General features: G+C 43.9%; 1 protein-coding gene across 5 annotated transcripts in view; it reads left to right on the plus strand.

The window, feature by feature from the left end:
- AFF3 (ALF transcription elongation factor 3) overlaps nt 1–13,322 on the plus strand; it is a 469,443-nt gene that overhangs the window by 359,001 nt on the left and 97,120 nt on the right. For 3 of the 5 annotated variants that reach the window (XM_073352102.1, XM_073352119.1, XM_073352138.1), the window contains one exon: nt 5,914–5,954. In XM_073352102.1, the coding sequence (XP_073208203.1) occupies nt 5,914–5,954 (41 nt within the window). The remainder of the gene's footprint in view (nt 1–5,913; nt 5,955–13,322) is intronic. The other 2 variants (XM_073352110.1, XM_073352128.1) reach the window with 1 other exon arrangement.

Consider the following 13,322-nt stretch of genomic DNA (forward strand, 5'->3'; position numbering starts at 1 on the left):
TATCCGAGTCTGGCCCATATTTGATTGTTTAATTATTTATCAACAGAAAAATTAGAATATTAAGCCAAAACACCCACTGTATTTTTTCAGTGATAAATCATGAAGGTCTTCAAATTCTCTCAGTGAGAAACTTTAGTTTCATTTAGTCCTTATTCTTTTAACCAGCACAATCACTTACTTCCAAGAATTATTATATTCTCATCTTCTTTCTTGATGGATGATGAGTTGTCCTCAGTAAAGTTGTTAACTATGTAAAATGAAATGCAAATGAAATAGCACAATCAAAATCAAACTATTAAAAATAGTGGAGCAGGCAATAGGTGGTACTAAATACTACCCTTTTGCTTGTGTCATTAAGCAGATAATACTGGCATATTTAGAAGCATGATAAAACACAGAGCTGTTCTTATATTCTCATTGGTAGAATGTTCTGCAGTCAAGCAACAAATGATTTGCCTTGTACAATTTTTTCTGCATCATACCAACTTGACCCAGATGAGAGGGGAAATTTTGTTAGAAGCTTCAGATGAAAAGCAAATTGAAATTTTCAATAATTGTATTCAAGCATATTTTCAAATGGTCATTGCAAACATTTATTTCTGTGAGAGTGGGGCCCCAGCAATCTAAAATGGTCTGCAACTGCTTGCTTTCTGGAACACAGGAAGCTTTCCATGCCTTATTTTCCTTGCACTCTGCAATCTCTCTCTGCCTCACAGTCTCAGAGGGAGTTATTCTCAGGTCACAGATCAGCATGGAGGCAACAGCATCCTTAAAGAGGCCTAGACAGGAATGTGGAACCTGCAGGTCAGCAATGGTCCTCTCCTTTTAATGGTTCTTTCTACCCTGCCTGCTCTCTGGACTCATTCTGTTCCCGAGAAAGAACCACCACTTGGGATGACCTTTCCAAAGCTGGCAACAGGCAGATGGGCTGACCTCAGTAGGGTGCCCGAGGGCCAGCCTGCAGGACTGGATGCAGGTGCGTTCAGGGAGCAGGAGCTATGAGGCATTCAGATATCACCTTGATGAGCACAGTATAAGAACATAAACAATAGACTAAAGAGCCCCATTGTCCAGCCCATCTTCATCCTTCGGCCATCTCTGCTGAGCTCAGCCTGTGTCTAGGCTTTAAGGGAAAGGAGCCAGCCCTTTACCTCTCTCAAAACAGCCCCTGTTCTTGGGAGTTAGGGAATGGAAAAGGTACTAGATGCTCCTCTACCCCCCTACAGGTATCATTTAGAATTGTCATAGACCCATCTCCCTCTCCTCCTCTTAACCGTAATGGCAGTGATTGAAAAGGCTGCCTGGCTCCACTCTAACCAGTATGCCCATCTGCTTCTCCTGACCGTCAGAGTGATAACTGGCTTAGGGCACTTTTCTCACAGCAAAGGTTTTGTCCAACAGTGAGGTGGTGGAAGAGAGAGACTTGTTCTGGTGGTGTCTATTCTAATACACTGGAAGGTGGAGTGCCCGTTGTCCATCAAGGCAGTCCATCTTGCAGGATCTCAGAGTTGATTGGCTGAGATGTCTGGAGCTGTGTCCAGGAAAGTGGGTCTTAACCCCAAAGACTCTTCAGACAGTGCACTCTCAGTGGGGCATCTCCAGTAGCGGATAGTAGAAAATATCAGATTCCTCAGATTCTGTTTCTTGTACTAGAAACTGCAAGCCTATGTCATGGGCATGTTCTTTTTTTAGCTTGAGAGGCCCACTGATGTACAGCATTCCACCCCTTCCCATTCATTCTCTGGGTCCTGCAAAAGGTTTAGGCAAAGAAGGAAACTCTCATCCTGACCAGACAGTCCTGGTATTTGGGACATGGGATATAGAGTTTCCTTGGTTTCCACATCTACTGACAAAACATCTGGTGACAGATAGCGCTCTAGGAAAAACTCCATCTCATATCCTGGTTCCCTGATATTCCTGAGGTGGCAAAGTCATTTGACCAGAGTACCTGTCACCAATCCCAAAAGCATCTCTATCTAGAACAAGCCACTATACCTGGGACAAGTACAACTACCAATATGCAGGGAGAGGATGGACAGCCAGGTCCTATTCCATCCCTCCGGTCTGAAAATGCCTGTAGGGGTGCTCAAAAAGGGAGCAGCCCTTAGTATCTTAAAAGAATAAGCATCAGGGATCCTCTAGAATGTTTTCTAATAGGCTGTCGCTTGCTAGTCATCCAAGTTTTTGAGGGTAATAAAAATGTCTGCGCCATGCTGAGCCAATTGTGTTTGCGTGGCAGTTTACAATAGTGCTCTCCAAGCTACCTTATCCACCCTTTAAGCCCTGAGAATTGGGCTTCTTGTTCTAGTTTTCCCCTTAATGGATATTTATTCTTATTTCTATCCTGGTAGCATCCAGTGGATTTCTATTATGGGAACACAAATACCCACTCAGGATTGAGAGCCCATTATGCTAGAAGTTGTATAAGCAAATAGGTAGATGTGGACTATTATATGTAACCCTTCCGCCTGTCAGAGTTGGCAGCAACAAGGGCTGGGTTCAGTATGTAGGGGATCCATTCCAATAACACAGTGCAAAACCGGCTCAAGCCCCCACCCAGTGACCTGGGACCAATATATACCACCCCCGCTGGGCGCCTCCAAGAGGCAATACTTCCCCTCTCACAAGCGCATAGTCTGAGTGGAACAAAAAGCCTTTTAATAACAGAGAGAAACAATGTGGCATTATGTTGGGGAAACACCACCAACAGGATTCATAACACAGCCCATGAGCAAAAAACCCACCCCAAGCAAATTGGGGCATGTCCTTTCCCTTTAGTTCTTGAGTCCAGCAACCCAAAATCACCCAAAGTCCCAAAAGTCCAACAACCCAAAAGTCTCTGTCCCTGGTCAGGGCAGCCCCAGAGTCCAAAATCTTATCTGCAGAGTTTTACTCCCCAGTCTGGGTAAAAATGTGCCTGTGGCGGGGGGGAAAGAGGTAAGGGGCACCTTACATGACTACCCCACAGCTCCACAGGACTCCGCTCCGCTCGCCATCTCATGAATGCCTCCGCTCTGCTCCGCTGTCTCACGAACGGCTCCGCTGCCATCTCACGAACGGCTCCGCTCCACTTGCCATCCCGCAAACTGCTCTGCTCCACCAGCCGCTCTGCTCGCCGTCCCGCAAACTGTTCCACCATATATTTTCAGGCTCCTCCACTACTTAACACAACACTCAGTGATTTAAGCTCTTAGTAAGTTTAGCTCTTTTGTGATTTCAGCTTGTAGTAGGGGAGCCTCAGTGCTGGTGCACCATTGGCCCAAAGTGAATTCAGCTCAGCAGCCTCTAACTAGATCCCTAATGGAATCAAAATTAGCTCTGATATTCTACAGCGGAGAGAGGAGGAAGTGCAATTAACATGTAAGGCCCTCACCAGGGGGTCCATGCCACCAAGTATTAATATCTGTCCCCAGCCTCACTCAATCCACAGTTTTGGAATCCATGTCCCTTGCCTAGCAAGTGCTACTTAGTTGATGGCGAGTCCCTCCATCATAACAAAAGGCCAAGTACAGTTCCACTGTCCTTTATTCCCATAATCAGGGTAATAACAATTTATTCTTCCTGCCCCAATAACAGAGACACTGGGGATCCCACAGCAGCCAAAGTGACCATTTGGGCAGCTATAGCCTCATTCTAGGCAGGGTGGGTGTGCCTATGCAAATGAGATCAGCCCCTGAAGTTCTTTTCCACAACTTGCCACACCTCACCACCAGATGTCAGGGTGGAGCTCATCCTGACTCTGCTTACATATATATGCCAGACAGGTGAGAGTGATCTGGCTGTGAATCACATGAAGATGCCTGTTCCTAATTATTCCTAACAACAGGGTCTCAGGATAGTCCTTTCTTTATTCCTATTGTAAACTCTAGTTTCCACTTAATCTTTAACCTTCCTTCATTCTCTTCTCATCCATCTACTCCAAAGGAATCCCCATGGCACTCTCTTGATGATAATCAGGGCTAGTGTATCGTTACGCAGGGGTCAAGATTTTTGCACTCTTTTTAAGGGACCAGGAAAGGGGAATGGCTTTCCGGTAAAATGATAGATTAGTGGCTAGTTTTGTGTGTGAAAGAAGCCTACATAGCCAGACTCTGATAGCCACTAGGTGTTAATGGTTGCTCCACCAGAAGGATGACTGTCTCACCAGCAGTGAGGGTGTCAGCCTCCATTACAGTGTGAAGGTTAACATGTCTGTGGAGACTTTCAGACAATGGGTTCTGGGAATCATAGCCCAAGACACTGCTGTCACCTAATTCTCCACAGTTAGTATGCCACCCACTGATGATAACATGTAATGCTAGGCATTACCCATTGTACATTAGCGACTCCCCACTCACAGAAATGAAGATTTTGGTGTTGTCTTGTAAACTAAGTTGTGCAGAGGTAGATGACCACTTTGTAAGCCCCACCCGAGTTATAGTTTGGAATGATATTTTCAGATTGCAGCCTGTTGAGTTGTGTGAGATGCTAAGAAAGTTATCTGCTATAGCTGAGAGGCAGGCCACAGGGGCAGAGGAGCACAAGCCCCCTGACAATCGAGGCAGAGTTACCTGTATACAAGTAATCAAGGATGTGCAGCCCATTCCAGGTTGGTCGTGCCCCTGAGCAGAAATTTGGTTTAGGGCTGTCAAGTTACTGTGCAGCAAGCAAGAGTGTGACTCTACAGCTTACCACAAAATAAGACTGAAACCTTCCTTTTCTTCCAGGGGAAAAGAAGATTTGTACTCCTGCCTGAACCCTAAGGATCCACTCCATTGTTCTCACTGCTTATACCCTGCATGTCAAAGCCACTTGGGCCATTGGGTTTCCCTTTTCATCCTGACAACAGAGCTTTTGATTGGCTAGAATGCTTTCTGATGAACTGCACAAGTCGCTTCCTTTCCACCAAATGCTGAGCATGCTGCCTCCATGGCGCTCCACCCCCGACAGCCTCAGAAGCCAAACATGAATCTGAGAACTATTTCAAAACTAATCTAATAATTGCAAAGGCAAAATTCATATTCAGCACTCCCCGCCTTGATGCTAAATACTACTTAACTACGTGCTTCTGTTGTGCCACCTCACTAATCCTAAAAGAGAGGGCACAAACCAGACATATACAATTATATTATAGTCAAGGCCTTGAAGTGTATTATCAGAACATTATAGATTTTATCTTAGCTTGCAATTAGTTACTGTGCTGAAGCCATGAGTCAAGCCACTTGAAATGATTCAAGTGGGGGAAAGAATAATAATAAAGAGGCAAGCTAGCTCAGTGATAGGCTTGTGGGTCCTATTAAATTTGAAAGGCTATGATTTCTATTCCTAGACCCGCCAGTTAACATAATAACAAGCACCATGCTTCCCCACCCCATTCAAAGACTTGTACTAAGCAAGAATTGAGAGCCAAAACAGCATCAGGTCAATCCTGTACAGTGTAGTCAAAAGTTGCCAGGAAATTATCATGGCAGTACTCTTGAAAAGCCTGCAACCGCTCTGGCTGTCTTTGCTAAATTTATAATTGTAAGCTACAGGCTCCATCGCAAAAGGAACCCAATATATGATGTTTGTTTCTGTGGCAAGAATGGGAGGAGACTAATGGTAAAGGAGTGGGTAGGATTGGGGGGGGAGGGGGAAGAAAATCAAGCCTTGCAGGGTTTTTAGAGACCTGCAGAAAATCATTTAAATAGGTAGTTCATACCTCAGATACTGTGCACTGCTTTGACAATCCTCTGGTTTATGGCGTACTAAACAAAGTCTTCTTACATTTACTAGACTGGAATGTCCATTTTCCTAGACGCTTTCTGCTACTTTACTAGTACTTTAAAATTTGGACACGTGACAGAAATGTGTGTAACACATTTTTTAAGTGTTGATTGCACTCGTAATTTTAAAGTCAGAATATAAAATAAACATCTCTGCCCTTTCTTCCAGCAGGCAGCACAGAGATCTGCTCTCCGCGTTCTGTCTGACAGGTACATTTTGTCATTTTTATGAACTATAAATTGCTTTATGAAACGTTGAGCCCTATTTATTGTGGCATATAACTCATAATCGGATTTTGTCCCCAAAGTATCTGTGAATTGGGATGTTAAACATTTTTGCATGCTTGGATTTGTCATGCATGTATGGAGTTTATTACTGCAAAAATCACAGTCTTGTTGTATTTCATACAGAATATGCAGAATCCCTTGTTGTGATACCAAGCAAGAGATAAAAAACTTACTGGAGAAGGCATGAATGAGGCAGTAAATTCTGAACTTTAGAGTATGCTGAGATATATTTAAGATCATTTTTCAGCAATAAGTACTTCATTTATTTTGAGATGTTCTCTTTTGACTTTTTCCAGATTCTTTCACTGGGAATTACTCTTGTTTTGTTGAGATTCTCTCAATATTAATTTATGAGGGGTTGGCTTTTGGCTGGGGAGGGGGGGTATTTATTTTATTTTTGAACAATAATTGGTGCTTTAGACAGAACAACAAGGGAACAAACACTGATATTCTTACTCCATTTTTACTCAGTCCTTTCTCAGGCAAAAATTCCCATTGACTTTAGCAGGAGTCTTGCCTAAATAAGGAATTCAGGATTCGGGCCATAGTAAATATTATAGTTGGGCTGTAGATCAGTATAGGTATTTACCCTAAATGACTGTACTGAAAGAGGATTTATTGAAAAATAAGGTAGCTTTCTAAGGCAGTCCTGATTTTCCCCCCCCACCCATTTTAGGAATGGCAAAGATTGTACATTTTAGTGCCTATGAAAAAGAACTAGCAGATTTACATTTACCCACAGATGAGGTACTGTGTCATGCAGGCTGACACAACGTAAATTTCCCCATGCCTCTTTGGCAGCCACCTCTACTCCATCTAGCCCACTCTCCCCCCTCCTCCCTGGGAATAAGCAGTAATTGACTCAGTAAGCCAGCTCAGTCTAGGACTTCTCCTGAGCAGAGCCTGTCACTTAGGCTGAATTATACGTTGTGCATGGGTGAATAACGTTTCTCTATGCCCTGAAGCAGAGACAGCCAAAATTATCCTCCTCGGTATACAAACACTGTTTTGTTTAGATTTGTTTAAAAGAAGAAAAACTTTAACCTAGCAAGCTGAGTGCAACACCCAAGCTGTGGGCTAAGTCGTGTCCTCAGATGTTGGGCATGAAAGGCACACAGATATCGGCAATATTTGTCCCGAAAGCAAGCAAGGAAAAAAGCCTAAGCAGCACCATACTCCTATCCCTGAATACATGTAAGCTCTTCCACATAAACAAGATGCCTTTTGGGTTCTCTGGGTATTTGAAGGTGTGGCCACAAGGAATGGGAGGAGCCAGAGATGACTATTTCACTCTTCCTCATTCTCCAGCTAAACTGGGAAAATGCCTGCAGAATTGCTCAGGGGAGCAGTGGTGCAAGCTAGCTGAGCTGAATACATACCTACGGGATTCAGGCACTTTGTACTCGGCACAACTAGCCCATGCCCCCATTAGCCGTTGCCCATGCTGCCCCTGCTACACTATATTTTTAGCACGCTAGTTTCATGAAAACTAGCTTGAGTATGTCTGTGTGAGCTGGGAATCACAGCCCTCGCTCCAAGTGTAGACGAACCCTGAGAGAGAAGTGCTATGACATGAGTGAATGTATTTACATTACCAGAGAGCAAGAATGGGTGAGTGTTAGGGTGCTAACCTGGGGCTTGGTAGACATGAGCTCAGTTCCCTTCTCTGTCAGACTTACCTTGGGCAAGCCACCAAGGGTGTTTCTTCACTGCAGTGAGGGGCGTGACTGCAGCCCTGTGGACAGGTCAGAGTTAGCTTTGATCTAGCCAGCTTGGGCGACGATAGCAGTGAAGCTGTGGCAGTGCAGGCTGTACAATCCCCCCCCCCCCCCCACAGAGCCCCAGGCAGCTGCCACAGCTTCCCTGCTATTGTTATTTAGGCTAGCTCAGGTATGTCCGTGTGTGCTGCAGACACACCTCTGATTGCAGTATAGACAGACCCTCAGTCTCTCTCAGTCTGTGAAATGGGAATAATAGCACTTCCCTACCTCATAGGTCCCAGTTGGAGCCAGACCTTGTCAACAGTTCGAAAGAAGGCAGCAGGCAGAAATCTGTGCCATGCTGGAACTGGTTTACTGTAATGAGTTGCTGGGTTCATACCATTTCCACTCAAGATCCCCGGAAGGGACAGGCAAATTCTCCCACAGTACACTGTGAAAACATTCATAGAATGGTGCAGTTTATTGAAGTGCTACAGACCATGGCATGTGCTCCCAGAAATTTTAGCTCACCGAAGGAGTGAGTAGAGCACCAGTAGGCATGCAAGGCAACAGTACCCACCTCAGCACTCGACTGTTACGCTGCGGTGTGACTGTTCTCTCTTGTGATAGGCTAACTGGAAGGAAGCAACTCAAAGTTAGGTCACTTGAGTTAATTCTGTAGTAAGGACACACCTAAATGCTCTATAATAAGGGGGCCATATGAGATAGACCTTAGACCAGTGGTTCCCAAACTTTAACAACCCGTGAACCTGTTTCACTAAAATGTCAAGTTTTGCAAACCCCCTCCTAAAAATGAATATTTCCAGGGATTTTCTCCTTTACCTGAGTATAAATTATAAAAACAGTGATCTTGGAAATATAAAAATTGTTTTTATGATATGCTTATTACACACAATTTATTATTTGTTATTATTTATCATTACAGTATTTTTATTCCATTAAGAATAATAACAGCAACACTCTTCCAAGATCTCACCTTCGTAGCTTGTATCACTTTGAATAAGCCTGTTATAAGACAAGGCTCCTATGTTTCATCAAGGAGTATCAGATGTGAAACAGCATGAAGGTATTTAAGAAGCCAACTCGAAGAGTTCCTCCTACACAAGCATTCAGGTCTTGAGCAGCCAGGCAAACAACGCACATTACAACTAAGCTTAAACTTGTTCTTCATAATAATTTTAAAAACAATACTAGCTGCCTATTTAATTTTAAAAACAGCAAAAAATATCCCTTTCCATTTCTTCTAAGGAGTCTTGAAGTTTAAATCTCCTCAGTGTGATAGATATGCTTGCTTTGATCTGCTTAGCTCTTGGAAGTCCAGGGGCTCCGGGCTGCTGGCCCCATGCTGCCTGGGGTCCCTAGGGACAGCTCTGTCCACCATTAGGGAATTTTTTATGGAGAACCCCCTGTGACATTTCGTGAACCCCCAGGGTTTCACGAACCCCAGTTTGGGAACCACTGCCCTAGACAGATTACTTAAAACTGGGATGGCAACTCTCTAGGTATGTCTGCACTGCAGTCCAAGATGTGATGGCAACTATGGTAGCATGTACCCATGCGAAAATTGCTAAAAATAAGTGTAGATGCAGCAGCGTGGGCTGTACAAGCACCCTGGAGACCCGCTGTCACTGCTGAAGCCTGGGCCTCCACCCCCTACAGTGCTACTTTTAGCAGTGCTCGTGCAGGTTAGCTTGTGCGGGCGGGTGTGCTTCCTACCCAAGCTGCAATCACATTTCTCATTGCAGTGCAGCCTCTGAGTCAGCCTTAGTGGTTTTGGTTGAGCAAAGTGTTTCTTGTTCCCAGACCTATACTTAAGCTATGATTAGGGCCCTACTAAATTCACAGTCATGAAAATCGCGTCACGGGCTGGGAAATCTGGTCTCCCCCCGTGAAATCTGGTCTTTTGGGTGCTTTTACCCTATACTATACAGATGTCATGGGGGAGACCAGCATTTCTCAAAGTGGGGGTCCCAACCCAACAGGGAGTTTCAGGGGGGGGTCACAAGGTTATTTTAGGGGTGTCGTGGTATTGCCACCCTTACTCCTGCGCTGCCTTCAGAGCTGCGGGGCCGGAGAGCGGCAGCTGGTGGCCGGCGCCCAGCGCTGAAGGCGACGCCCCACCAGCAGCAGCGCAGAAGTAATGGTGGCAATATCACCCCAGGCCTCCCTGACTTCTGCACTGCTGCCTTCAGAGCTGGGCAGCCGGAGTGGCGGCTGCTGACTGAGGGCCCAGCTCTGCAGGCAGCAGCACAGAAGTCAGGGTGGCAATGCCCTACCATGCCGTCCTTACTTCTGCGCTGCTGCTGACAGCGGTTCTGCCTTCAGAGCTGGGCTCCCAGCCAGCAGCCAGCACTCTCCAGCTGCCTGGCTTTGAAGGCAGCACCGCCACCAGCAGCAGCGCAGCAGTAAGGGTAGCAGCACCACAACCGCCCCCTACAATAACTTTGTGACCCCACCACAACTTCTGTTTGGGTCAGGATCCCTACAGCTACAACACTGTGAAATTTCAGATTTAAATAGCTGCAATCATGAAATTTACCATTTTAAAAATCCTATCACCGTGACATTGACCAAAATGGACCGTGAATTTGATAGGGCCTTAGCTATGATCCAGCAAAGCACTTAAACATGTAACTTGAAGCATATGAATAGTCCTGTTGCAGTCAATAAGACTACTCATGGGCACCAAGTTACACACGTGTAAGTTTTGTGTTGGACTGAAGCCCTTGTCTGTTAGACTATGTTGTTTCTCACACTGTAGAGTTCCCCGCATAGGCTGTTTATCAAAGGAGCGACTCAGCTGGCTGAGAGCCAGAAGGAACGCAGTATGACAGCTCTGGTGGTGGCCTAGGGAAGCCTCAACTCCCTCTCAGCTGCAATTTGATCTGGATCCCATCAGAAAGCCAGGGCACTGTGGTTGTGGGTTGCACAAGACACAAAGGAGGACCGTACATTCAGGATCAGTCAGTGACAAACTCTCAGCTCTAGAAATGTTTTCACTTTGGCTACATTTTTCAAGACTATCCTGCAAGGAAAAGAGTCAGAGTCTTCTTTCTCATAAATGAAAGCAGATATCAGTCTTGCCATTGATGCAGAATCATGGTTATCCCACAGCTGCAAGTTCCACAGGCTCTCCAGGGAAGCCAAGGGTGACCGTTGGTATATTTTAGGGTAGAAAATATCTAGAACAAGTGTATCCTAGCCCCTCTAATTATAACGTGCAATAAGAGAAATTGCATAAAATGTATCTTGCTGCAGTGGTTGTGTTGCACATTAAAGAAAAAGGAATCTAAAGGCTTGAGGGCTTTGTAAAGACTTGGGAGCTAAATTTCTTGGTATCAATTGAATTCCAAGTGAATATCTCTTCACATCACAGAACTTTAACATGATTTGCCACATTTTGGTCATTGCCGTTCTTTGTTTAGGAACATCCCATGATAGGACTCTTAGGCAGGGTTGTAAAAGTTACATAAGAAGATGGAAGAGAGCTGGCCTAGAGACTTCTAGCTATTGGGTCACACATAATCATCTTTTCACATTGAGGAGTATTAAAATTATCCTAGCATTCAGGAAATGAGGCTCAGTGGGGGAAGGGATAAGAGGAAGTGGCCTTCTCTCCCAGAAAATGTTAGGAGTCTCCTAACAGCTGTAGTTTGTTTCTTGCCATACCACAGCCAAACATATGTCCATACCCACTGGTCCACTCCTCACCTTTCTCAAACGTGGTCCTAGTGACATTTGAGGAGGCGAAGGAGAATGAAAGTTCTAATTAAGAGAAATAATTATACTTTTAAAATATCTTAAAAATCTATTTGCTGAAAGAGAGAAAAGTAATTTCTTTAAACTTTTATGTATTCCCTCCAGCTGCCAGCTTCTTTTCACTATAATTTGCAATGAATTTATGTGTGGATAATCACTGCGTATGTGTGTGGTGCATTGATATGCTCTTCTGTATATTAGTAAGGAAGAGACAGGCATGGTTGCTTTCTGGCAATGTGAAGAATATGCAAAGTGCTATTGGGAAGAAGAGTGTCTATGTGTGTAGCATATGAAGTGCCTCGGCGTGTGATTAACCTCACTGAGTATGTAGTAAATAGCAGATAACTGTGATCAAAAAAGGATTTGTGTGATTTATCAAGCTGAGCAACTGTGCATTTTGCAGTGAAGCAGGAGGTCAATCCTGAAATCTAGGGCAAGTAGAGCAATAGGAAATTGCAGGGACTAAGAAGTTAATCATACCCTTGGACTGCTTCCATCTGTTTTTGAAAGACAGAGTCAGTACAGTGCTAGCAAGGATGCTTCACAGCACCAGATCAGGAATTAATTTTTTCAGTGAATCTTCAAATATCATTTGCAGGAACACGGGCTTATAAAAATGTAATTTAATTTCATGGGGATAAATCATAGAGGACAAGAAGTGTGGTTTTTTTTAAATGTGTGTATCTAAAAAAGAGAAGCAGCAAAAAACCAGGAGGAAAACAGACATTAACAGTATGAAACTTGAAGGATATAAATGGTCTTGTGGTTAAATTGTGCGTGTAATTGTCTTTGAAAAATCAGCTTGCAACTGGGAAACTCTTACATTTTTATGACCTTTTGAGGTATATTTTTCAATAACCTATCTGCCCATCTTGCATCAGCTTGGGTCAAAGGGGCATTTACTTAAAGTATTGTTGAACTGCTGCTCTGAACAATGACTCCATGTATCAGGACTAAATGGTTGTCTGTGGCCAATTGGGTTATTAATGAAGAGAAAATATAATTCTGTAATTTCTATATCAGTTTTGACATTTCTCAGTGTATTTCACTGAACCTTAATATTACACTCCCTTTGGACAACGACATTCCTTTTGGGCATTGAACATGTTATAAAACAAAGAGGATTTTCACTTTCATAATGGCTCCAATAAATAAATTACTCCTCCCAGTGGAAGGGGTAGGGGCATAATTAGTTGATGATATTGGGCTGTCCTTTGGGATGACTTCAGCAGAGAGCTAAGTGCATAGAGAAGGCATGTATTAGGAATTATATGTTGTGCTATTTTTAGTGTTGGCATGAAAGTGAAATTTTATGGAGACATTATTTATCTATTTGTGGCAGCTTGAAGAAAGGTCTGAGGTTTGTACAATACTAATAGCATGAAATCAGGAGCCAGGCAATTCACCTGGACATCCCATTTTGACTACCACCAGTTCTTTAATTTTTAAGTGAAATTTCAAAGTTGAGTGCCTAAATAAGTACCCTTGTTTTCAGAGATGAAGTAACTCTAATAGGAAGTCTGTAGTGCTGAAGTATGAATTCAGGTGCCTAACTTCAGTCACACAAGTTTGAAAAATTCAGATTTGGTGTTTGTGACATAATGTCATAATGACAGCACTGGAGACCCGTAGAACAGGTATAGCATGCATAGCAGAATTTCAAATTTCTCTTCTGTGGACCAGCTCTCCACAGGGCAGATGGAGGGATATGTTCCACCCCCCGCCACTCACACACACACACACACCAGTCCACACTCTATATGACAATTAGGCAAGAATTAGCCAGTCAGATCAGGTATACAGGTATCAT

Source organism: Lepidochelys kempii, chromosome 1 (genome assembly GCF_965140265.1).
Source record: "Lepidochelys kempii isolate rLepKem1 chromosome 1, rLepKem1.hap2, whole genome shotgun sequence".
Lineage (NCBI taxonomy): Eukaryota > Metazoa > Chordata > Testudines > Cheloniidae > Lepidochelys > Lepidochelys kempii.